We start from the raw sequence: 27,736 nt of genomic DNA on the forward strand, positions 1-27,736 counted from the left end.
ATAATCATCCCTCACCGTTGCCAACGATTCTGAACGATGGCAGCCAGAGGACAGTAAAGGCTCCAGTTGTTGTTGAGGACATACTTGAGGGAGATAATATTCCAGCCAGCGTGAGGTTTGGTTTGAGCTAAATGATGAGAAGTAAAAGATTGCAATGACAGTATTTACAAAGAGTTTAGATGTGGGTTTGCGCCACTGCCTCCCTCATAAAAGACACTCTCCCTTTGGCTTTTGAGAGGAATTTAGTTCAGTTCACACTTTTTTTTTCTATGGTCCTCCACAACACTGCTAAGGATGCGTTTAACTGGTTAACAAAAAAAAAAAAGTGTAAGTAACCAACACCGTTATGTCTGTACTGACATATTAAAAACATCCCAGACTCAAAAAGGAATGTCACTCTTACTCTGAGGAAAGAAACCATTTTCACTTTAATACATGTTTGCCATCTAGTGGTCACTGAGGGATTTGATCAAATGAAACTATGGGAAATGCTTGAACACTCAAACAAGCACAGATATTATATATAGACATTTAATTGTCAATTAAAGTACAGAGAATCAATATCCGAGTAGCTGTGACACAAGCAGTCAGTGTCATGTTATGCTTCCATTGCTTTCAGTTCATAACTTCCTGCCTCTAATCCATGTCAATGTCACAGAACGCCGGTGGCTCCTCTCTCTTGACCCAGGGCAGAGGGGCGGGGACATAGGGGTCATAGGTCCAGCGAGGATACACCCTCTTATACAGATTCATCAGCACTGTGTCCTGCGAGCGCAACTGACTGTCAAAGACACACTTCATGTGGCCGTGAGTACCTGCAAAAGCACAAACAGAAGTGTCATAATACTCGGAACATCCCCAACACCCATTTAAGAATGTATTTTTTCCCTCTTTGTCTCCACAATTAAAAACAATGCAGTTTTGTGAGCTATTTTGTTACAATCATAATCTAAGTATTATTTCTACCAATATTATTTACGAACAAAACTCATTAATTTGTGTATATATTCTGAACTGAGACTTTAAATCAAGGTTTTGATGAATATAACTAAAGAATCATTAGACTTCAACAATAAAATAAACATTCTGAATATGTATTATTATTAATCTTAAATACACAAAAAAATTATAATACAGTTATTATGATTATCATTAAAATTATTAAGTTTAATTAAAGGTACAATATGCAGGATTTTTGCAGTAACATATCCAAAAACCACTAGGCCAATGTTATATATTTTGTTTAGTTGATTTCTTACAATATCCCAAATGTTTTCAACTATTTGTAAATCGTGAGAAATTGCGATTTTAACCAAGGAAACGGGCCGTGTGAGATGGGGTGATGAGTCGCCAGTCAATTGCATCATATCCGTGTTACCCCCGGTTTCCACCAGGTTTGACCTCGTACTGCAAAAGTAACCACGACGACAGATGTTGACAACTGGGTCGGTTATGTTCGTTATGCCTAGAAGGACGCTCACGCTGTTGTTGTTTTGTTCAAACATTATGGGCCATGGCAAGCAGACTTTGAGACAAAAAGAGGACTAAAACGAAGATCAACATCTTTCGAGATGCCGACTAACTTCGACTTAGAGATGTGAGTGTTGCAGGTTACTTTATTAAACAGGTGAGCAAATGTTGAGCAAACTAATCAATGTTATATAGTTCAACATGGCGAAAAGTTAGAATATGATCTGTAACGTTATGTTATTCTCTAATGTTAATCTAGCTTAGTCTCATACAGCCAACAAACAACCTAAATAACATTCAACACACTCAAATCCCGTTTAGTGTGATAGTGTAACTGTTAAAGCAAGTGAAGCAGCGCTGACCCGTGTGAGCACTTGCGTGTAGTTCGGTAAAATGAAATGTTATCCGTTATTCCATTATATCCACGGGACTCGCGTTGCGTCTGCCGCTGGTATACGTCTAGCAATCGTGCACTGCTTCATACTAGTCATGTTAAAAACATCACCGTATTCACTCATCCATAAAAGATCCATCAGCTTGACGACAAGATCCATAATTCCGCTTAATGCTGAATATACGTCATAAATATACGCCTTTGTTATTGTAAGAGGTTAATGACCCCTGGTGGAGAAAAAATCTTGCATATTGTACCTTTAAATGCTTAATATTTAAAATATTCATGAATTATTAAATCATTTTATTCAATAAAAAAAATACTATTACTAATGATGATAATATTGTTTATTATTGTAAGCTTATTTTTATTGATAAAATAAATTAGAATTATTCTTAATAATAATAAGATTATCATCATGAAAAAAAATATTTTGTGATCTAATTGGACAAAAATGTCCATGTTTGTATTGTTTGTTTGTAGTTTGTTTGCATTGTCATGTTTAAAATGCTAGTAAATGCTTTAGTAAATATTCAGTTCATTGTCCCTTGGTTTCACAGACAAGGCTTAAAATATTCCCAGACTAAAATCCATGTTTGAGCTGTTTTAACTGAAAGTAACTTCAGTGACATATCTTAAAATATGTCAGTGTCATTGTTCTCGTCTGCACACCAGTAATGTTTTTTTTCCTAAGGCACGTTTTAAAAAAACTACTAAAATGTCTAATTGAACTAAGACCTAATCCTGGCTTAATCTAAACCCTGTCTGTGAAACCAGTTCTAAAAATTTCTCTCTCTCCACAGCTGACTTTTTGTTGTTGTTTTTTCATACCTAAAGCTTCCTTGATGTGTCCTCTTCGTCCCCATTTTGTACGTAGTTCAACAGGCTTAAACCACAGAATATCATCTGCAAAAAAAGAAAAGCTTTAATGTTGGACTCAAATATTAGATTTCAACAGAATGATTCATTTAACACCACACACACATCTGAAGGTAAACAGAGGAAATGACTAACGCCTCCGTTCTCACCTCTGTTGAAGAACATGTAACGGACCACAGCAGAGCGCCGGTTAATTTTGAAAGGGTGTCCACTCAGCACGATTCTCTTCAAAACCACTCGCCGAGGATCGCAGCTCAAAAGAGTACCTGTGGCCACCAGGTCCTGCATACCTGTGGTAAAAGCAAAACAAAAAAGCTGAACCACATGCTATACTGGTGAAGGCAGTTCTCTTTTTGAATCAAATGTTGTGTCTGCTTCTCCCACCATTGTCTCTCTGTTTGAAGACCAGGACACCAGCTGTGGGGAAGGTAATGGGGGCATAGACAGACATCACTGTAGGAGCATCAGGACGCAGGAACCGCTCCAACTTGTGTTTATCAGCTGAGGACATAGGAAAATGAATTTAACCCCGTCCGATTCATCATGTGGACAGACAAAAAGGCTTTGTTTTAAGGTATCGTTGACCCTAATGACCCTCATTTTTTCAGATACAAATCAACCATACTGCGAGACTTGGTAGTCCTGTAAAGCAGGGGTTTTCAAACTGGGGTCCAGAGACTGATAAGAGTCCAGAGGAAAGTGCAAAGGGGTCACTTTTCACTTTGAGGGGTCTGTAGTATCAAAATCTATGAAAGCCCCTGCTATAAAAGAAGTCCTCTGAAAAACATGATGCTCTCTGTAGGCTGTTATTACCAGAAGTGTGCTGTGAAAAGATGGCTGAGGCTCTGAAGCGCCTGAATCCGCACTGAAACACCAGCTCTTCTTTAGACTTGACGGGTTCTGTGTTGCTCGGGTGCTGCCGCACCAACATTTGCATCACTGACATCTGCAAAGAGATTTCAATAGTGACTTTAATTATTTGTGAAAGCGCATTTAAACTGAGCAGTAGCACTGTATTTCAAAACTGAAACATCCACTTAATTTTACCGTTTGGGAACTTAAAATGTTTGAGAAGCTCTAAGTACCTTCTGTTCATGTGGTAGCAGGGAAACCATCACTAATGGCTTTCCGGTCAGAAAGCTCTCCATTACTGAGGGAGGAACGTCCACAATATGAAGAGTCACATACCAGCCTACCTGCAGGTAAGACAGACATTGTCTAACAAATTCCTTGGGTAAACAGTGAAACACCAACGTTTTTTGGGGAAAAAAAACAGATTTGTGAGAACTCTAGCCCACACCCCCTCTCCCATACAAACCATCGCTCCTTCCTCATCGCTAGCAGCATCTGCAAATATTCGGCGACGCATGCGCTCAAAATTCTGGAATTGGTAGATGCGCGAGTAGTTGGGGGGCAAGTTCTCCAGGGGGTCCCATGGGGAGGAACGGAAACTCTTTAGACCTCTGTACCTCTGGAACCTGAACATGCAGATCAGACCAGTTAGACGAGTAGAAACCTTGTGTACATTACCGTTAAAAAGTCTGGCGTCAGTAAGATATCTTTTTTTCTTTTAAATAGCAATGTAAAGCTATATTTAAAAGACAATTCACACACAAACACGTACACAATTCAATATATCGATACCATATCAGTTATCAGCCAATATTAGAGGCTATCATATCAACCATGTTTATTTTAAATGTTTGCAAAATGTATATTACCTTAACACTTAACACTGTTAAATGTAATCCCATTGAATACCAATACTTCCATACTATATATTATAATGTTGTGATGCCTAAATTGAATTGTAGCATTCAAAAGGATGGATTTCAGTATTTAGTGTTTTATTTTTACATTTTAATAACACACTTTAATAATGGCCATTACATAAAAATAATTATTGGTTTATCAGTAACAGCCAATTTTAATACATGCCAATTTTTTTTTTGTTGTAATTTTTGTGTTTCATGGGGCGGAACAAAACCCTAAGAGGTGCGAACAACATGATGGCAAGTAAAATTAGATAAAAATTACAAATTTTAGGTGAACTATGCCACCTAACATTGACAGATACATTGTTGGAACTGTTATGGTTCTTACCGTGTCTTGGCCGGGACGTCTAGGGGAGTGTCGACTTCATCTGGGAACATCTCATTAGCACGTGCTTCTCTGTACCTCCTCAGCCCCTCTCCCTCCTCAGCCTCGTCAATTTCTTTGTCATACTTCTGATCGCCTCCGGTGTGCCCGGAGGAACTGATCTCCTCCTCTTCTTCTTCTTCTTCTTCCACATCGTCATCTCCTTCAGATGCGCATTCAGAACCAGCGTCCTTAGAGAGGAAGAGAAGCATGTAAAATGTAAAAACATTTCTCCAGACATACATCCACATAGAGTCTAGCAAACCCAAACAAAACAGGCCATTTCTTTGAAGTCCACCAAACAGACAGCATAGTTGCTGAGATAGGGAAAAAGACAAGACATACCGCTGGGGTGCATTCACCCCCCTGTGGGGTCAACCTGTAGAACAATGGCAGGTGCAGTAATAAAAATAATCTCCGTAATCATCTGTAGTACCACTTCCCTATTGTTAACATCTCGCATTGAAAAGTCTCCTTTGGTGCGCCCCAAGACATCAAACGCATGCTAATTATGATTAAAGAAAATAAATGGTCCAGAGCTTCCATACGTGTCAAGCTTCCCCTTGTTCTTTCAAGCCCAGCTGGTATAAATAAATGGCCGCCTCCCCCCACAAGTCTCGACAGGAAGTTCTGTCTAAAGAGCAGGAAGACAAAAGGCTTCTCTCGGGACACCCTCTCCAAACACTATTGTTGCGTCGAGATGCCTGGCACTAAGGCCAAGCAGCAGACGTTGAGAAAACAAACAGTGCCTCTCCGCCACACAGCGCATAGTCACGTATGCAGTGTTCCGCCCGCACCGTGCCCACCCTCCATCTCATCCTTCTGACTTTATTTAGGCCTTCAATCATTACGGGGCAGTCAGATCTGTTCGGGTTTAACACGCTTTTGCCAAGTTCTGCTGCCACATCGCAGGTTGCCAAACAACAGGTATACAAAAACAAACCTAGAATCAGGAATGTGATCATCTAAAAACATTTAAAAAAGGAAAATATGCTGACTCCATCCCTCCCCCAATTATAACTATAAAATAACAATAATTATCATTATTATGATATAATATGCATTTATTAATATTATATTATATTACTATTACAATAATACTACTGTAAAATAAAAAGTATTTATTTATAATAACATTTTTTTTAGCAAACAACGATATAATTTTAACATTCAACTTCTCTTTTGCATAAATTTTGCAGATTTATTTACATTCTCATTACGGGAGGCGAACGTTGCGTTATCAAATGATGGAGCTACATTGACTGTGAACTGAGCCAATACAAGACGCTGAAAACATGTATGAAAACGTATATTTGACATGTACATTAGGTTCTCCGTGTGATTTATGCAAAACCTGTGTCATGCATCTCAGGGCGTGGAAAAAAATAAGACATCTGTAAAATCTATATTCATGCTTGTTCACAGTACCCATGTGATTTATTTTGGTGGACTAGCTTCCCATTTGTAGGTGTTTGGTTATGACAAAGGAGGCTGTAGTTTGACTTCCCTCTAAAGGAAATGCTTCAAAAACATGTGACGGCTTGAGCCAAAATAATAAAAACTTACCTGAGACTCATTATCACCATCCATTTCATCATCCATCATCCCATCTTCGTCATCATCACAACTGTCAACATCATCATCATCATCCTCTTCCTCCTCAGCATCATCATTGATCCATATGGCCTGATAGTCAGATGTCCCCTTTGGTACCTTCATCACTCTCGCATTCTTTATGCCATCTAAACAAAGGTAAATGCATATCAATCACTATAACACATACACACAGATGAAAAGTTATAAATGCAAGCCATGAATCAATCTAGAAAATCATAAAGAACAATGAACTGCTCACTAATATGCCAACACCTGACAGCCGCCACATTACAATATTGCTCATTTGCATAGTGAGTGGACACACTGCTGTGAACATGGCTCAAGAGCTCATGGTAAAAACGGTACCTTCTGCCTCCTCCAGCTCTGCTTCTGTGGGCCACGTCTGCTCCCCATCCATGGGATCCACCTCTGCCTCCGCCTGCAGGCTCTCTCTCTTCTCGGGGTCTGCTTTCATTAACACCCGAATCTCTCCATCCCCACCATCCTACAGGACAGAGTAAGAACACAACCAATAAGAACACAGTTGGGTTTTAAAACCGTTGTAAGGAACAGGATTTGATTTTGGACCAACAAGTGGTCCACTTCGGAATTTTATTCCATGGTTCTCAACCATGGGGCCATAGACATAAACTTTAAATTTGAATTCCTTTCAAAAGAGTGATTTCTAGACTTGGACAAGTCATGTCAATTGATATAATCTCAAAATACCATAGGCATTTTTATAATGAATTATAATTTTTTGATTTAAAATTACTAAACAATTAAATATTAAAATGTATAACTTTTCAATTTAATGGACTTCAGCTAATGACCCAACAATGAAAATTTCCGTTTTTATTAACTACAAAGATTAACAAAATACTGTAACAAATGTATTGCTCAGTGTTACTGATAATCAATGCATTCCAAATGGGACCTTATTGTAAAGTGTAACCATAATTCCTTAAGGGGAACAATATTATTCCATGAATTAGGAGGACCATTAATATTATGGGCATCATTAAGTCTTCAAATTATGTGAAGGGGGGGGCTTCTAATATTTTTGTGGACAATATTGGGCCTTGGAGTCAAAAAAGTGGAGAACAACTGCTTTTAATGCTTGTTGCTCCTAGTTAGGATTCAGTGTTGAACTTGGAAATAATTAATTAATTAATCACAAATTGCACTATAAATTCACCATTACAACAAAAAAATGCAGTCTTCAAAAGTGAACATAGTGACGTAGCCTCCTAACCGTCATCTCTACATCTCGTCCTGGCTTCGCTGGGCGAGGGGCTGCGGTCACTATGGGTAGAGGGTCTACAGGAGCATCGATCTGGCTGAGCTGGAAGTCTCCATGACCTGTGATATGCACCAGCCTGTTGACTTGTAGAGGACAGCCTCGAACATATCCTGACACGCAGAGGGTTCCTAACCCTGTGTCTGGGCCCCCTGTCCCATTCTGGCTGGAGTTTGGTATATATGTGGCTCGCTGAGCCAGCAGGTATGAACGTCGTGAGCGGAAACCCAGCCGTCTCTGTTTCTGTGCCGACAGGTGCCTCAGCAATAGTGTGGCATCCTGCTCGCTGTCCGCAGGGAAGAGACGCGATTCTGGGAAACGAGACTCTACCAAGCGAGAGAGCGCCCTTCGAGACTCGGTGCGTTTCTTCACCGCTAGATCAGCCACTCCCTGACACACCAGTGCTGCAGGGCAAAAAGGAAGAAGAATTGATTACGATTTGTCAATCGTGGCACTCGTATCCAATATTTGTGCAGATTTGATTTAGTTCTCACCATGACTTGGTAACCCCTGGGCAAAGAGGCTGGACAGGCAGTAGTCTCCATAGCTGTCCCAACCTTCAGTCGACTCTAACACAAACACTAAACTGTCTGCAACCTTCGCTACATCCAGGAGTGAATGCATATCAGCTGAAGAGAGGCAAAAGAAGATTTTTTTAGCCCCTTTTAAAGTCCTTTAAGACAAAAAAAGGGCTTAAACCATAATTAAAAGAGTTCCAATTGCCTTTTATAATAAAATATCATCAAACCAAAGTAGGGCTTATCCATAAGATATTTAATAATAAGAAGAAAAGTCTATACTACTTTCTATACTCAAATGGGTATCCAATATCAACTGATACTAAAGTGTAAAATGTAAATTAAAAAATAAGTAAAAAAAAAAACTCCAATATCAGCTTATAACTGATTTAGAGCCAAAATATAGTATTGTCTTTATATTGTGCATCCCATAAACACAAACATACTTTTCAGGTCAAACGTTTTACAAAGTTACAAACAGGTTAGTGACTTCATACATACACTAAAAATTCAAGAAGCGGATTAAAAGCAACTGAAACATGACATTTTTATTAGCATAATTTTTAATTTGGTCAAAAGTCTTGTCATCGAATTCCATTCAAACAGTTGAGAGCATGGCTTAAATCGACACTAATGTTCAAAAGTTTGGGATCAGTAAGATTGTATTCAACTGGGATGCATTACATGATCAAATGTTATAGTAAAAACATTTATAATGTTTAATTCCATAATAATGTTTTAAACATTTATTCCTTTGCTAAAAGTGTTACCTGTGTCTGGTGTGTAGAAAGTGAATCTCTGTTTAAAGCGGGGTAGAACAAGACCAAAACTGTTCTTAGCCCCAGTGACTCCTTGATCCTCGTGCACCACGCCATCAAGTCCTTCACCTCTCAATATTTTGGTGACAGCTCCAGGATCCACTCGTGCGTGAAGGGCTATGACTGCCACCAGATGAGGGGGTCCATCCCTGCTGCCCAGCTTCCTTTTCTCTGTCAGCACCTGTCATCATCAACAACCCAAAGGAGATTAGTCCTTCAACTAATGGCCAATCTGTAAACCAAGTAAGTCTAATAATGTCACTTTACCGAGTCTTTTTTGTTGCGACGCAGCTGGTTGGCTTTGTTTCTGCGGTCCATTTTCCTTATCACTCTTCTCTGTTTCTTGGTGAGAGCCATGACAGCAACTCTACCTAATTTGATTGATGTACAGGGTCAAGTTTACGGTTCTTACACTAAACAAATATACTGCATAATGATTATAAAAAAGAAATGATCCAAACATTATAAGCAAGAATAGTATATCAATGAGAACCAGACTATGGTTGGTTGGTCTCTCAGACTGGTTTTAGAGGGGCGTTGGGGCTTTTGGATCGTTCAGGCTGAGACCAGCAGATATCTTAGGCTGGCTTAAGTTATTAGAAACGTAGAAGTTAAACGTATAAGTTACTTTCTTTCTTTCTTTCTCAATATATATATATATATATATATATATATATATATATATATAAGGTATATATATATATAAGGTATATATATATACCTGTATTCACACACACAGACATACATTTTTTTCATTAGTCTCAATGATTACTGCTCGGACTTTTAAACACGTGTTCAGTCAGACAGGCATTGTCCACGTGACGGTTCGCGCATTTCTATTTGTGAATAAACCCGTCAGACATACCCTTATTCTCCCGCCCGATCTCGCCTTTAGTTCGGTGTTTTCCATGCTTGTGCTGTTTGTTTTTCTGTTTATAAGCTCCAGGTCTGTGAACTTGCTGCTGTTCATCTGCTGCAGCCATTTTCTGTCATGCCACACATGTAAACTTTATTGACGTCATATACACGCGCCTGGCTTTCCTTCTGCAGAATCGCCTTCGCCACGGAGTAATAAAGTACCTGACTGCCACCTACTGTTGTTCAGCGGAACTTTCATGCCATGGAGACAAAAGGACCAACTGGCTTCATGCACAGCTCCACTACTTCCTGAACTTCTTGTTTCCTGTCTGCCATTATTGGACAAATTGATTAATTCAGGTGTGCCTGACCTCAGTGGTCACGGCAACAATAATCAGACACACCTGATTTAATCAAGTTTGTCCAATTGGAACAATTGGAAATAATCAAGTAATTAATAATCAATTATCAAATAATAATCAATAATCGAATAATCAAGTTTGTCCAATTATTGATAATGGCAGATACAGGAAACAAGGAGCTTCAGGAAGTAGTGCAGCTGGGCATAAAGCCAATTCCTGGACCCATTTCATGAGATTCACTAGATGGTGAACTGTCAATGGACATTTTTACTCCCAAAAATGTATCTAAAAATTTTTATGACCAGTAAGATTTTAAAATAATAATAATAATAATAATAAATAAATAAATTATATATATATATATATATATATATATATATATATATATATACATAATCCAGCGTACAGTCTTAAAAAATAAAAAAAATAAACTATATATATATATATATATATATATTTTTTTTTTTTTTTTTTTTTTTTTTTAAGACTGTGAGCTGGGTTTATAGCGTATGTGGGTTCATTCTCTGTTTTTATCAGGAAATCCTGGGAGGTAGAGACAAAGCAAACATGTTTCATTTCCATCTATGCTGGACAGAACTTATATTTTCTTGAGCCATTTAATTTCAACAAGCTTTTCTGATGCATATTTTTTTCATTTTTCAAAGTTATTTTTATTTTGTCATAAAAATGCCATAAAATAAGAAAACAAACAAATTTATCCTACATTCATAGTCATAGTCCATTTTAAAAATAGATTATAAAGAGGAAATAATAAATCATTCCCGGCCAGCACACACAGAAAGCTATTTTAGATCTTCTCCAAACATATGATAAACACCAAGAGAGTTCATTTAGCCAGAGGTGGGGACAAGTCACACATGGTCAAGTCCAAGCAAGTCTCAAGTCTTAACCATCAAGTCTCGAGTCAAGTCTCAAGTCGCAGTTCAGATAAATCAAGCAAGTCAAGTCAAGTCAAGGGTTCTTCTAAGCAAGTCAAGTCAAGTCCTGATAAGTTTCAAGTAAAGTCAAGTCACACTACTAAAATAAATAGAGGTAAATTTTTTCGATACATATTTATTTTTGCACAGAAAAGATGAACTTTTATACATATATTTTGTATCTTACATTTGCTATATTAATCATATGCATATCTGTGCTACATTAATATCTGAAAATAAAATAAAATTGTGTTGTTTACACAAAACGTTCAGAGTCTAAGATGTATCGATTCTAAGATGTATAATCCAATCTGTCTAATTCAATTTAATTGAAACGGTCTAAAATGTATGAAATCTAAAATGTAATATCTTATATCTTATATAAATGTAAAATATAAAATGTATGAAATGTATGAGAATATAAAATGCAATTTTTTTTTAATTCAGTAGTTTTTCTTATCATAGCCAACAAATGTCTTCGGAAACTCCTTTTCCTCGATTTACTGAAACCTATATGTAAAACGCATTTGCAGCTGCACAGCCGTGTATATATCTATGCTGCATATACAGACATCCCAACCTACAAGAATTCATTTCAGGGAGGTATATCTCAATGAATGTAATGTTAGGGGGGGGGGGGGGGGGTTAATATATGTTATATTAACATATTTAAAATATGTTTAAAATAAATATAAAATAAAAATGGTAATATGTTATATTAACATATTTTATATTTAATAAATATTACATATTAAATAATATTATGTATATTATATATTAAATTTACATAAATATTAACAAATGATTGTTTTAATTATGGAATTCTCCATAATTAACTCCTAAACTTCAGAAGAGAACAATTCTTTGTAAGGAAGGAGGGGTTTCTTTATTGTACATTTATTTGCATGTAGTATGTAGCATATGGTTTGCGTTGGTCAGTACAGCGCTGACTATTGAGTGTCGCTAGGAAACACGTCCGCGCTGCGCTGACGAATCGGCTGCGCGGCTCGGATCATTGAACCGTGCAGATGACATGTCTGCGCGGCACGAGCTCTGTAAAGCCCCGCTGTCTCGTCCCACTTTTGGTTTGTTTGGCTTCCCATATCTCTGCCGTGCACACGCCGCACGCTATGTAGCCTATGTTATACGCGCAGTATCTCGCTCTAGATTCCGGGAGATTTTAACTCATTTGCGGGCATCAGGGAGACGCTATCAATATGCGTGAGACTCCCGGAACTTCCGTTTGGCGCGGTTTGAATTGAGCAGCGTAAAGGCACAGATGCCGATATATTGATGCTGACGTCATAATATATATTTTAATTAACTTTAGCCTATTGCTGTTTGTTTATTATATGTTCAAGTCATTGTCGAGTCTTCCACTTCAAGTCAAGTCAAGTCTCAAGTAACTTGTTCTCAAGTCAAAGTCAAGTCAAGTCATTTTTGTACTTTAATCAAGCAAGTCACAAGTCCTTAAAATTGTGACTCGAGTCAGACTCGAGTCAAGTCATGTGACTCGAGTCCCCCACCTCTGCATTTAGCCATATAAAGTGGGCTGTCAACTGGGTCACTTAGTCCCTGTGGAATTTCTTTGTTGTTTTGTGTTAAATTATAATAACACACCAGTGTCTCTCTAACTCATCGACAGGATGAAGCATGGCTCTTTAAATCCCATTCATAAAACAGGCTCCATACATCTCAAACCCCTCTGTTCGCCTGGATACAGTGACAGCATCCCGCACTCTCATTGGCTGAGAGAGACAGCTGCTTCAGAACCAACCCAGAGCGCTAGTTCTCTGCTCTGTTTACCAATTGGTTGCTTGCAGGCTTGTTGACATCACTGTAATAATTTTGCCCAGGGATCAACTTTAACCTCTTACTGATCCATAAAAGCAATGATTGCCAATATTGAAGAATACCAAGAAAACCAACAGCTCTGTGCATAGGCTTAAACTGTGGTGACATTTATTGTCATCACTAAGTTTGGTTGGGATTACAACAGAGGCAAGCTGTAATCCTTTACATTTGATTTTTATGAGTTGTTCTCTGCTTGTCCTAGTTATCTTCAAATCCATTCGTGTGAGTGGTGGTGGGGTTTCAAACTTCAGACACACAAGAAAAAAAATCCTTAACCATCATTTATATAGTCATCATCATCATACGCACTCATAATTATAATCTCTAAATTTCCAAAATGTTTTACTTTTACAAATGATAACTTTATGCGATATACTTCCTTCCTCAAAATGAAATGTGTTCCTCAAAATGTTCCAACAAATATAATCAAAATGCTGCTTAATTTACAGGAATCACGTTTCATTACATTTTCCTCTGATTTCATCTGTGTTTACCTCTCTAGAACTGCCATGCTGCAATTAACATCATAATGGGTCAGGGTGGGATATCTTAATGCTCCTCTATAGGAAAATAACCATGACTGAACTTATTCCTTATAAAACTTATAAAAGATTTTGGCAGCCCCAGCAAACGTCTTAAATAGCAAATGTCTTAAATATTGATAAAGAACATATTTATGTGTAGGCTATAGGCTAGATGTTTACTATATAGGGGTTTTAATGCTCTGTCTCTTGGGGCCGGTGGGAGTTTTCCACATTGGGAGGGCGAAAAGGGAGTTCCAGGAACCAAGGCGAAAGTGAATCAGCTCTCTCTTTTGAACAGGTTAAAAAAAATGAATCATAGAATCGTTTAAGTCGCCACTCCAAAGCGCTCTAGAAACTATTTTAGTAACAAATTTTAGAATTTTTTTTTTTTTTTAGAAAAATACCATTTTTGTATTAACTTTTGTTTAAGTAGCCAAAAATAGAGCTACGTGGGACTACCATTGATTACCTCCACAAACGACTAATGGTACAGAAAAGTGTGTGGATGGAATGGATACTACAACGTTACTTGTGAACGCTATAAACGCGTACTACTGTGTATAGAAAAAAATGAACCTATTTAAAAATATGTTTTAGGGGATGAAAATAGAAACTTTTTAGAGAACAATAATTCGCACCCTGACCAGGTCGCTCAAGCGCATTGCGAATCGGCTCGAGCGAGTCAAATAATGATTCGGTTCAAAAATAATGATTCGTTGGCGAATCGGACATCACTAGAGGAGGGCAGAGAGAGAAAAATCACAGCCACCATCACAACATGATCATCACCCCACAGCCCAAACACACTGGTTCAAAAAACAACAGCCTCGAGCATTTCGGACAGAATCTGTGAAGTGGTCCCGCCGTCGGTCTAAAAAGGGACCGTGTTTATCTCTGTTTTTAAGCCGTCAGGGAGTGGATCTGTCTCGGACGCCATCTTTAGCAGCAGTAGCCCGGGAGAGTGAAGAGCTGCTGGGCCACCGTTAACCAGCACCCGGGCTGGAAGAGTTTCTTCAGCGGACTCTCATGCTTGACAGCGATCGATAAGTTTTGGGGGACTGATTTGGGGTCGGTAGGCGTGTTTCTGTCCCCTGGGTTTGTTGTTGTTGCGGTCGGAAGAGTTTTCTCGGGCTGGCTGCTCATCCTGGCCTGTTGGGAGGGTAAGTGAGCTGTTAGCTCTTCTGCTAACTTAAGTTCATGTCAAAATAAACACTTCCTGTTTTTCAACACAACATAAGGGGTTAGGTAAACCTTTGTCAGTTTACTGTAACCGATTCAAGTAAATTAACTTTGTAACGCAACTGTTTTGATCCAAGTTTATTAGTTTCCACCCAAGTCATGGGTTTGACTGTAGAAGTTTGGCTGCAGGTGATGAAGCAGTTAACAAGTCATCTTCATATTCACCAATGTAGAAATGCATGTGTGTGTGTGTTAGGATTGTACCTCTGGGGTGTGTAATCTGTGAGTAATAGGGGTGTCACCAGGAGAGCTTGTCTATTTCTGTCCATTGTGATCATGTGTAATGTCTATTAAGATGTGTACATTTATTGTGATATGAAATACAAACATGCTGTAAGTGAACGTGCAGTTTATCATCTCCAGACTGATTTATCCGTGTGTAAACAGCCGTTTAATTAGATGTATTTGTACAGTGTACTAAAGACTGAATGATAATGATGGATGGACCTACTGTTTACATTTTGAAGTTTCCATGATGACTATCTGTCAGCGGGATGCTGCCTTTATTGTTATAGATCTGATGATTCATAATCATAAATGGCTCTTAGACATTATCATTGCTGCTGCTACTTGTATATTGATGCCCGTATGCTGAGTTTGTCCTGACACAGTGGAAAGGGCAGCTCTGATTGTAATGCTGTGAAACTCTGCTGCATTTGTTTATGGCTTTGCATTGCTCATAAACATGCAAACTGGTGGTATGTGATTGAGAGGCTGAATAGTGCCTCTGTTGTTGAGAGACACTGGCTGCTTTCTCCACCGTGATTGTCTTTCTCTGACCTCATTGCTGCCTCTGTCCTCTCTCCGCACAGCATCCGTTACACTGAGCCCTCGGGGTCTCCACTCCCACATCCATCTGATATCAGACCTCTGATCATCATTGATGTCATCAAGTGACTAGCACAAGTTTGGGCTATCAGTTTTGATTATTTCTATTAGAGCCAGACCGATATATCGGCCGGCCGATATTAGGCATTTTCCAAAATATCGGTATCGGCAGTCATAATGGCCGATAAATTAATATTTAAAAAAATTAAATAAAAACAGACGAAACACGCTTCAATCATCTCTCCTTGGCCTGTTATATTGAAAATGTATGTTTTACAATTTGCAGTATGATGTTATCTATTGCTAAATTATGGCTCCACAAAGCTATATGCCACTATCATCAGTGGAAGGCCGCTAACGTTAACATTAATGAGCTTGGAAACCACAATGAACTTTTTCTGCCTAATTAAAGTAATGATTACTGTATTTATAACTAGCATATCTGTAGTTACAGTCCCTGCATTGTAAAATGTAAGTTAGACTTGCGAGGAGTGAACATTTTTTAGACATAGAGAAAAAGTATCAAACGTATCTTTTTCTTCTATCAAGCTTTTCTTTTACACGTGTGTGCTGAAATCCAACAATATTTAATAAAAAAATATCGGCCGATATATCGGATTTTAAAAACCAAAAATATTTGTATCGGTATCGGCCTTCAAAATCCTTTATCGGTCGGGCTCTAATTTCTATACAGGATTGTAATTGACTCAAATATCCGAAATGTATTGCTGTTCTCGCAAGGTGAGAGCTTTAGTGTTGCTCTGACCAGATCTGAGTTTTCTCCTCTGGAGTATTGCAATTAATTATGGTTATTATTTAAGTGCCCAACGACAGTTTATTTAGGCTATTACTAGTAAGTATTATTGCTGGCCCATTAGTTCAGAATTTTACTTGCGCAGATATTAGTATAATATATGTATTAATTATACATTAATTTTATTATTTTTTATAACTAATTAAAATATATAAATAAATTGTCAGTATTAATATTTGCATTGAATACTTTTTATGTATGTGTATTACTACTACTACTACTACTACTATTATTTGTATTATTATTGCCCAGTAGTTTAGAATTGTACATACTTGTATTATATGTATAATTTTTACATTTATATTATTATTTATTATAACTTATTAAATTGTTAGATGTATATTATTTTATTTATGTTTGTTTATTTTTATTATTATTATTATTTAAATATATATTATTATTGCTGGCCGAATATTTTCACTGGGACCTTCACAAAATTATAAACTTATATTTTTATATTTGTCACAAAGGATCATATTTGTTTGTTTTTATTATAATAATGGGATATATAAATTAAATTATTAGTAGTACTAGTAATATTTACAGCAGTGAAGAGAACACTTTGTATTATCGTCATGTGTACAGCTTTGTTATTATTTGGCCTGTTTTATGGAAGTATATAATAAAGACATTATTTTTGTTTTGTTTATTGTAAAAAAAAAAAAAAAAAAAAGACCAAATGTATCCTAAAGAAGCATCAAGGGCTTTTTCAAAAATGTATTGAAAAGTAAAATTGGTTTTGCTTGAAAAGAACAATAATATAAATACTTAGCAGCTAGAAATGGTCTACAAAATAAATGGCCATGGTACTATTACCAAATGAAATGATCTCCACAGGTGCAGCTAGGACGCAGGGCCTAATCACTCACAAGGTCATCCTCAGTGTTTATAAATACTCGGCGGTGCACCACCGGCACGGGGAAGCATCTCTAAAGCTCTCCCTGTGGAGAAGGACTGGGTCAGACTCAGAGTTGTGCTGCTGTTTGTCTGGCAAATGAGGGGAACTCCTTGCTCGGACAGAGGAGTTTCCTAGACATTCCTCCTCATCTGAATTTAAAGGATGTTGTTATATTTGATTATAGGATTGATATCCTGACGAATTCTTTCAGGCTAGTCCTAACCGGACGGTGTCTATGGACGGGGATATATAGGCTAGGTGTAGGACAGTAATAGTAATATCTAAAGTGTAAGTTCCCTGAAATTACATTTTTGATAATATTATGCATGAACAAGCTGGGTTTTTGAACCGATATAGCTATTTGCTTGTATTTCACATCTTTGCAGTAGCAGACCCAAGTTGCAGTTCTGTTTTTTAGCTTTTCACACATTCCTGAATAGCAACTCAGCATTTCTCCTTTTGCGTGGCTCGGCTTTGCGTTGACTTCGAGTTTTGTTTTAACTTTGTCAGTTCATTGTAAAATGAGATAAAGTCCGAAGGAAATGAGTGAAGGGGTGAAGAATGTTGATGTTGACTTAAAGAGCTGATTAGCACTGAGACGGTTGATGGGAGATTTGAAGTGCCAGTAGCACATGAGCTGAGTGAACAGGAAGTAGAGAAACCGTGAGTGAAAGAAAACGACATCATGTAGGCAGTTCCTGCCCTCCTGTTGTGTCGTCCTGTCCTGCCACATTCCTTCTCTGTGTGTCTGTTGAATGGCATGATGGGGTGTCATCTCTTTCGGTCTTTCCAAGTCCTGCCCATACAGCCTGTGTCACATGCTAAGCATCTGGCAGCTAGCATGATTGTTTTGCATCACTGATTTAAAGGGTTAGTTCACCCAAAAATGAAAATTCTGTCAGTATATACTCACCTTCATGTTGTTCCAACCCCATAAGACCTTTGTTCATCTTCGGAACACAAATTGAAAGACATTGTTAAAATAGTCCAAGTGACTACAGTGGCTCAATCTTAAGTTTATCAAACAACGAGATTACTTTTTGTCCACAAAAAAAACAAACAAAAATAACGACTTTATTCAACTATTCATTTCCTTCTCTGTTGGCCTCGACATTTCGATTAGCAACACAGAAGCTTTGCGCAGTTTCACTATGTGAGAAAGCCCACAGAGAAGGAAATGAATAGTTTAATAAAGTAATTATTATTGTTTGTTTTTTTGCACGCAAAAATTATTTTCGTCGCTTGATAAATGTAAGATAGTCACTTGACTATTTTAACGATGTCTAACTTTTCTGGGCTGGCCACTTTCGATCCCTTAAAAAGCCTATGGAGGAGTGATCCAGCTTTCAGATTTCTTACGGGGTTTGAACAGCATAAGTGTGAGTAAATACTGACAGAATTTCAATTTTTGGGTGAACTAACCATTTAATTTCTTAAATTCCATGCCAATGAATATGAATTGAGGTATCAATAGGATGCATCACAGAACAGTCATTTGAATGTTAATTTAAGGAGTTTGGATTACATGTACATTTATTCATTTAGCTGACGCTTTTATCCAAAACTTTAAGTTCATTTACAGGACTTATACACGAACCTAAAGGATTAGGCCTAATAGGAACACCATACTAATACTGTGTTTGACCCCCTTTCACCTTCAGAACTGCCTTAATTCTATGTGGCATTGATTCAACAAGGTGCTGAAAGCATTCTTTAGAAATGTTGGCCCATATTAATAGGAGAGCATCTTGCAGTTGATGGAGATTTGTGGGATGCACATCCAGGGCACGAAGCTCCCCAAAGATGCTCTATTGGGTTGAGATCTGGTGACTGTGGGGGCCATTTTAGTACAGTGAACTCATTGTCATGTTCAAGAAACCAATTTGAACTTATTTGAGCTTTGTGACATGATGCATTATCCTGCTGGAAGTAGCCATTAGAGGATGGGTACATGGTGGCCATAAAGGGATGGACATGGTCAGAAACAATGATCAGGTAGGCCGTGGCATTTAAACAATGCCCAATTGGCACTAAGGGGCCTAAAGTGTGCCAAGAAAACATCCCCCACATCATTACACCACCACCACCAGTAACAAGGCATGATGGATCCATGTTCTCATTCTGTTTACACCAAATTCTGACTCTACCATCTGAATGTCTCAACAGAAATCGAGACTCATCAGACCAGGCAACATTTTTCCAGTCTTCAACTGTCCAATTTTGGTGAGCTCATGCAAATTTTAGCGTCTTTTTCCTATTTGTAGTGGAAATGAGTGGTACCCGGTGGGGTCTTCTGCTGTTGTAGCCCACCCGCCTCAAGGTTGTGCGTGTTGTGGCTTCACAAATGCTTTGCTGCATACCTCGGTTGTAACGAGTGGTTATTTCAGTCAAAGTTGCTCTTCTATCAGCTTGAATCAGTCGGCCCATTCTCCTCTGACCTCTTGCATCAACAAGGCATTTTCGCCCACAAGACTGCCACATACTGGATGTTTTTCCCTTTTCACACCATTCTTTGTAAACCCTAGAAATGGTTGTGCGTGACAAATCCCAGTAACTGATCAGATTGTGTAATATTCAGATTGGCCCGTCTGGCACCAAAAACCAAGCCATGCTCAAAATTGCTTAAATCACCTTTCTTCCCCATTCTGACATTCAGTTTGTAGTTCAGGAGATTGTCTGGACCAGGACCACACCCCTAAATGCATTGAAGCAACTGCCATGTAATTGGTTGAATAGACAATTGCATTAATGAGAAATTGAACAGATGTTCCTAATAATCCTTTAGGTGAGTGTATAACACCAGTTTGAATCCATAAGACTTTTCCTAATGTTTCCCAATTGTGTTTCAAGTGTAAGTCTAATATTGGCACTGTGATGCTTTTGTTCTGGAGCTGTGCCATGATCAAGGTGTACTGGAAAGAAACACATAAAATCGTTCAGATGATCATTGGTAAATCTTTTGCTTTATCCCCGAGTATTTATCTCTTGAATTGCTGAATTTCACCTCAACCATGACCTAGAATGTGTTTTACATCTGTGTACCTACTTGGCAAGAAAATGTATACTATTACTTCTGTTATGGTCCACTCCTCATGTCCCTTCTGTTAATATGAGGATGAATCAAATTGCTATTTTCCTTCCCTTCCTTTAGAAAAAACTAACTTGTGACTTACGCCCGAGGTCTAAATATTTCTGGCCTATTTGGTCCCTACTTTGGAATTTCCTTGTGAATGTAGGCCTATGTTGAATGTCTTTATTGTTTCGTTTTGATTTTGTTTTGTTTTTTCACCCGATCCTTGAACTACCAGTTGATGGATGATTGTAGATGCCTCCATGAGACACCTGTACCACGGTTTTGATTTTGTAAAACTATCAAAACAATTATTTTCTTTAAAAAGAGAAAACACTTATTTTAAACTAGAAAAGTTTAATTTAAGAATATTTAAATATATAAAATATTGGGCTTAAGTGGCTTTATTTCAAGAAGGTAACATCTTAAATGAAAGATGTCTTTTTTTAAAAAAAATTTAATCCTGAGGATGTGCCACTGCCACCCAGGATCATGAAATCATAAACGGTATTTACTTCCTAAAGGTGACCTTGATCACATTTACCTTCATGCAATGTGGACATTATCATTACACTTAACTCATTCATCAGTGTCTTATGGTTAATTGGTGTCATAATATATAAATACAAGTTCAAACATCCTTTCAAAAATGCCCGACACCCTAAATAGTGCATGATGTGGCCTAGTCACAGTGAGAATTTTCACATATAGTTAGTGTATCTGTCAGCTCTGCATCTATAGTGCTCACGCTTGTGTAAAGGTGAACGGGATGGTGTGATTTGAGTGGGTTGATTGATTTGTGTGTGGGCAGAGAGAGTGTGAGGCAGCTGGTGTGGTGGGAGGACGGCACTCGGTCCGGTCTTGTGACTGAGACATCAGCCCTGAGCTCTCAGCATTGTGTCTGTGCAGCCGATCATCTGAGCGTCTCTCTGAGGGGGGAGAGGCGTCCAGAACCCAAAAAGCTCCAGCAACAAACAAAGCGCTATTTTAGAATGAGGTCATTCCTATGTGGCTATAGTTTGATGGTGTTTGCTAATAAAGCACAGTGGGAATGCAGGCTGTTTGCATAACTATGACCACATGGTCAGTGTTAAAGTTTAGATGAATTATAACAGTGTTTGATGTTATCAACATAACTATCTTAAAGGGACAGTTTGTCCAAAAATGTAAATTGTCATCTGTCAAAATGCTTGACACTGAAAAGAAGACAGAAGAGAAGGTATTTTAAGATGTCACAATGTTTTTTGTGTCTCAGTCACTATGTTTGTGCAAAAAAAAAAATGAATAGGCCTATTGTATAAAAGATTTGTTTTATAATATAATGGAAGTAGATGCATTGGGGGAAGCCACTTTGTGTGGCACTTTTTTCCTACATCATAAATGCTTTGTGTCTCAGAGCACACAAACAAAATGCAATAAATGCTGTGATGTTATCTTGCGTTCGGATGCATGGTGTTTAGGAACGCAGTCATGTGAGAAGCTTCTCTGGGAGGTCATTATCCCATATCATTATCATGACATTCTGATGGCTCAGGCATTTCTGAATGATCCAACATTTGAGATGCTGTGCAGTGAAATTGTTCGGCTAGTTAGTACAGTTTTACAATCACATTCACTTTTGAGGCAGTGTCATTTGTTTTTTGTTTTTTTTCAGTAGATGTAATATTGTGTTTCCATCTGAGTTTCCATCTTCTTATCGGGAAAAAAGCATCCACCTCGATTGAGCACATACGTTTTATTTTAAGTGAAATTTTTAGAATTTATGCGCATCTTGGTGTTTCCATTCAGTGTTTTTTTTTTTTATGCAATATCCTAAAATACGCATAAAAATAGGTGGACGGAAACAGCTAATGTTGTTTTGGACTCCACTGACTTTCATTTTATGGACAAAAACAGTTTAACATTCTTCAAAATATGTTTTATGTTTCAAAGAAGAAGTAAAGTCATTTAAGTTTTGGAACAACATGATTGTTAGGGTAAGAAAATTATGACAGAATTCAGTTTTCATTTTTGGGTGAACTGTTCCTTAAAATATTGGCAGATTTGGCTACGTTCAGACTATATCCAAATTATTTTTTGTGCATATACGAATGAAATCCGATGAGATTTAGCAAGTGTGAATGGCAAAAAATCACATCCAATTTTTACAAATTCGTTTCGAGCTACATTTATGTGGTTTTGAAATCCTAGTCAAATCGCATTTCTGGAAATCTGTTTCTAGTCTGATTGAATTTCTTTCTCATGCCAGTGATGCCACATAAAACATAAACATCAGATGTTTTTATAGGAAACATGTTTGTCTGTCTGTGCAGAAACAAAAGTTTGTGCAGAAACAAGTTTGTTTTGTTGCAAAGTGCCGGAAGAGCGGAAAATTGCAATATAAAGGAGATATGTTTTGAAACCAGCAGAAACGATAGCACAAATTAATGCCACACACACCAGCCTTCTACGTTTCTTCTGTTGCCTGATAAGACACAGTAGTCAATTAAGACAACGTCTGTATTGCAAACCCCTCTCCATGTTGTGGTTGTTTACCAATGCTCATTGCCATAAACCCATGCAGATATTCCAGAAATGAAAGAGCGGCATGCATGAGACACACAAATCGGATCTCAACAGTTGCGATTCACAGTCTGTACAGTCAAAATGTGGAGCAGTTTCCAATCAGATTTGGGCTGACCGTGTGAACCGTAGCCTTAGTGTATGAAGTCAATTTCGTTCATCACAACTCAGTCTTATGTATGAGCCGGGAACTTCTAGTCCAAAACCAACTGATGTAATAATAATAATAATTGTGTTTTATGATGATGGCATATTTCCTTTTATGTGTAGATTTTAGCTGTTCACTAGAGGTGAACATAGTTATCCAAACTCCCACGGTTTGCATTTTGAATAGTGACGGATGTTAGTAACCGTGACGCAGTGGAGCTGAAGTAATTCTCATCAGAAAGATTGTAAGGTGGGTCTATCTTGAATGATTCAGTTCAGATGTGTACAGCTGTGAACCAGGTGTCATGATGTCTCTTATTATATCGCTCTGTCAGTTAGTCAGTCATGCACGTAAGCAGATAAACATCGTTCGAGAGGGTAGTTTGCAGCTTCTTGGCCATTGGCTAAGAGATGATGTTGCCATGGAAACTGATGTGCTAGTTGTTGCTGGGCTTCAGATGGGAGCCGGTGCTGGAAGCGATCCCTCTCCTGAGTTTTGGCCGGAGTGTGCTTGACTGCTCTGACACTCCGCTTAATAACATCAACCTTTCACCAATAAACCACTCCACCTGCATCAGTGGAAGATGGATATTTCTGTCTCTTTTATATGCATCATGATCATCTCTGTCAGACTATTTTATTTCAACTTTAGAACTCTATAAATATAGTAATCAAGAAGTTTCCATGTGAATCCCAAAACCTTCAATGTTTGGGGTCTGTAAGATTTTTGAATGGTTGGCGATATTTTTTTTTTTTTAAGTATCTTATGCTTACCAAGGCTGCATTTATTTATTCACAAATACAGTAAAAACACTAATGTTTTGAAATATAATTACATTTTAAAATAACTGTTTTCTATTTTAATCTATATTTTAATTTATTAATTTGATAGCAAAGCTGAATTTTCAGCATCATTAATCCAGTGTTCAGTGTCACATGATCCCCCAGAAATCAATGCCGATTTGGTACCTAAGAAACGTGTTGAAAACTGTTGCGTTAACATGTTCATATTATGTTATTAATTATATTATGGTGTATAAAAAGTGCCTTGTGGAGACTTGTGAAGTGGGGATTTGAGTGATGACATAAACTGTTAAATCAGATTTGAATAGTTGAAACACATTTTGAACTGAAAATGAAAATGACTTGACTTGGTCAGCTGTGTAAGGGATGGCTTGACACATTCTGTGGTCAGAATGGTTTAAAATGGAGCAGAAGGCTGGATGAGGAAGCTGAGGGCTGTGGTGTCATTCAGGAGTTTGACGTTCTGGGTTTGTTTGCCCGACAACAATGCACTTAAAACGGAAAGGTTTTTCCTTTGGGTTTTTCCACGTAGAGACAACAGCGCTGTCAAAACGATAACTGTTCCCACTGATCCGCCAAATGACTATAAAGGCTGTATTATGCATGCCAGGCCAGTAGTTGGCGATGTCCCTTTGTAAAGAAACTATGCGCATCTGCGTGCAAAAGGTTGTCGTGTAAATGAACAGCCAAAATGCGTAAAAAGTTTTCTGTTTGTAGTTGAAAACTGTGTTGTGGGAGCGGTGTGTTGGTAAGAATGGGAGGGCCACTGGTGTTATGTCTGCAGCTCTTGGTTGTCTCCCGCACACTTCCTCTCTCCCTCTCTTAGGCTCACAAGAAGAACTCACTGTCAAGCTCAGTGACCACATCTGCTGTAATGCGCAAACCTGGAGCAGTTAAACAGCTGTTTAAGCACATTGTTTCTCTTAGAGTTGTCTAGTGAACAGAACTTTTATGATCCTCCCTTTCTATTAATTCATAATTCTTAGCACAGGAGTGTTGACATATAGCCTGGGTTTCTCCATGCTGCCTTGCCTCATCACATTTTTATTCATTCTGTTAGGCAACCAAATTTTCGCCTGAGATAGGGAACCAATCACAGAATGGGGAGGGAGCGGCAAGACGATGACGACGTATATGCGACAGAACCCAACGTTTTTTATATCTATGGAAGGGATCCATAGTTGCAGCGAACGTGAAGTTATCTTTTGATACAGCCTTTGTGAATACATAAATCTCCTAAATCTCTGACATCTGACCCATCTTGGCTTCTTCCTCGTCTAATTTTCTGTCGCTCTTTATACGTCATCTGGTATCATTGAACCGATTGGCTAGTATGAGCTACGTACAGGCACATTTGATAGACATTCGTAGCGCCCAATAATACGGCTCCGGGCATTCGTAAACCACGCCTCAAATACAAGAAAATGAACATGTGGTTTCCAGACCACGTCTTAATCTCAATGATACGTGGTCTGGTTTTAGCCAGGCTAGATTACATATACAGTGAAGTCCAAACGTCCTGAGTCTCCATAGAAAATTTGGGATTCAGAATTTAAAAAAACCTGATTTTTCACAAATATTCTCATATAAATCCCTCTGCATATTTTGAATCCCTACAATGAAATGCTAATGATTGTCTCTCTCTCTCTCTCTTTCTGTCAGGTTTTGGTCCATATGAGGCCACTGTCTTGCAGATGAGCCATCAGTGGGGGCTGTCGTGTCGCAGACCCAGATAGTGACTGGCGGCTGCGGCCCAGGCCCCGCCCCCTCCCAGCATGCCCAACGCTGTTCGCGCGGGGAGTCTGAAAGACCCCGAGATCTCAGATCTCTTTTTTAAAGAAGACCCTGAAAAACTATTCTCAGACCTGAGGGAGATCGGTCATGGCAGCTTCGGTGCTGTATACTTTGTGAGTACTTTTGCATCTCCCTAGAAAATGGCTTTTAAACTCTGTTAGTTTATTTTAGGTTGTGAGGAAACAGTCAATCATTCTTCTACCGAATTTTGTGTTTATTTATTTTTACAGGCACGGGATGTGCGGACCTCAGAGGTGGTGGCCATCAAGAAAATGTCATATAGTGGAAAACAGTCAAATGAGGTGAAAATGAATACTATTTATAATGCTATTATAAATGCTGTGCTGAGTTAAGAGAGAATTACACATGATTGTGTCTCCCTCCAGATTGTAGCCTATGCATACTGTATATCCCATGATTCATTATTTAATCAGAGCTCTGATGCACACTGTATTTTTCTGTTCACAAGTAAACATGTTAAAGGTTTAATGAGGTGAATGTGCAGCAATGTTGTTATTGTTAACTAAAATATATCAATTAAGTGTGTTTTTTAATTATAAATGGAATAAAAATGGAAAAACTTAAACTTAAAAGCCCTGTTGCCTTGGCAATTAAATAAAATAAACTAAGTTAAAGAACTAAAATGACTAAAACTGACATAAATAAAAAATAATGATTAATAGAATTAATAAAATGACAAGAGAACATAATAAAATGACTAAAATGTATACTCAATTTATACTCAAATTAAATCTAATTCAAAACATGAATAAATATTATTCTAATATATAAATAATACTAAAATAACACTGGAGGACTGTAACTTATGGCTCAAAGAGGACACTTCTTGTATGTAGACAGAAAACAAAAAGAAAAGGATTCAATCACTGTTTATCTAAATCCTATCTTTTTATAAAAAGACAAGAATAAACTCTTTTTTTTATTTGATGACACATCATGCCATGTCTTTTTAACCTGTCTAATTGCATTGTGTTGTTTCATATGAATTGATTAATTGTCAAAACTGATTACTTTCTAATCTAGTCTCATCTTTTTTCCAGAAATGGCAAGATATAATAAAGGAGGTGAAATTCCTTCAGAGGATAAAGCATCCCAACAGCATAGAATATAAAGGATGCTACCTGCGAGAACACACAGCATGGGTAAGAAACCTGACCCTGCTTGCGGCTCACGTAGCCTTATGTGAACATATGTATCTATAACGGTGGCAGTTCTGCATATGATGTAATTATATTTGTTGGATTACATGCTGAAATGTGCCTCTGTCTCTCTAGCTGGCTATGGAGTACTGTCTGGGGTCCGCCTCAGATCTTCTCGAGGGTATGCTTGGATGTTCTGATGCTTGGGCTTGGACTCCTATATACATCCTCCTGTTATGAGCAAAAAGAAGCATTTATTTATGGAAATATTTGTTTATCTCCAGAGAGAACTATCTATAAACCAATTGTTGTTTTTTTACTGGCAGTACACAAAAAACCTTTACAAGAGATGGAGATAGCAGCGATTACTCATGGTGCTTTGCAGGGGTTGGCGTACCTCCACTCTCACAACATGATTCACAGGTGAGGGCTCATGTTACTGAAGAGTTTATTAGTACCAAATCTGGCTATATCTTAGTATCAAACCTGAATAATAATAACATATAGATATTTTTCCATGAATGATTGTCAGTGCTCTTTAAAAATATATAGACCATTTCACAAGATGTAAACAACACTGGTCCAGAAGCAGTTCCTGTTTCAGTTTTTTAACACTACAGAAAAGCTGGGATAAAATACAACCAACAGAACATTTAAAACGGAATCAAAAAGTTAAACAAACATCTTTAAGATGTTTTCTTTATATGTGAAATAAAGAAAACAGTTACAAACTGAAACAGGAAGTGTTTCTGGTGAAATAGTCTAATAAT

At 37.9% G+C, this 27,736-nt stretch overlaps 2 protein-coding genes across 3 annotated transcripts in view; one reads left to right on the forward strand and one right to left on the reverse strand.

Annotated features, from left to right (window-relative positions):
- Positions 1-403: 403 nt before the first annotated feature.
- Positions 404-10,208, reverse strand: tsr1 (TSR1 ribosome maturation factor). Its single transcript, XM_039671042.2, has 15 exons — positions 9,980-10,208; positions 9,382-9,485; positions 9,067-9,295; positions 8,273-8,407; positions 7,734-8,182; positions 6,845-6,983; positions 6,449-6,624; positions 4,847-5,073; positions 4,062-4,221; positions 3,829-3,939; positions 3,557-3,689; positions 3,128-3,244; positions 2,893-3,033; positions 2,696-2,770; positions 404-815 (listed from the first exon to the last, which is right to left on the reverse strand). Exons 1-15 carry the CDS (start codon positions 10,095-10,097, stop codon positions 637-639), a joined length of 2,493 nt encoding a protein of 830 aa, XP_039526976.2. The 5' UTR covers positions 10,098-10,208; the 3' UTR covers positions 404-636.
- Positions 9,224-27,736, forward strand: part of taok1a (TAO kinase 1a) — a 30,251-nt gene continuing 11,738 nt past the window's right edge. Inside the window, exons 1-6 of one of the 2 annotated variants that reach the window (XM_089121211.1) lie at positions 9,224-9,357; positions 25,675-25,919; positions 26,037-26,108; positions 26,868-26,969; positions 27,102-27,147; positions 27,293-27,389. In XM_089121211.1, the coding sequence (XP_088977337.1) occupies positions 25,788-25,919; positions 26,037-26,108; positions 26,868-26,969; positions 27,102-27,147; positions 27,293-27,389 (449 nt within the window). In that variant the 5' untranslated portion in view covers positions 9,224-9,357; positions 25,675-25,787. Of the gene's footprint in view, positions 9,358-14,365; positions 14,811-25,674; positions 25,920-26,036; positions 26,109-26,867; positions 26,970-27,101; positions 27,148-27,292; positions 27,390-27,736 lie in introns of those variants that run through there. The other variant, XM_039670911.2, reaches the window with a different exon arrangement.

This window comes from Pimephales promelas, chromosome 16 (genome assembly GCF_988280905.1).
Source record: "Pimephales promelas chromosome 16, fPimPro1.hap1.1, whole genome shotgun sequence".
NCBI lineage: Eukaryota > Metazoa > Chordata > Actinopteri > Cypriniformes > Leuciscidae > Pimephales > Pimephales promelas.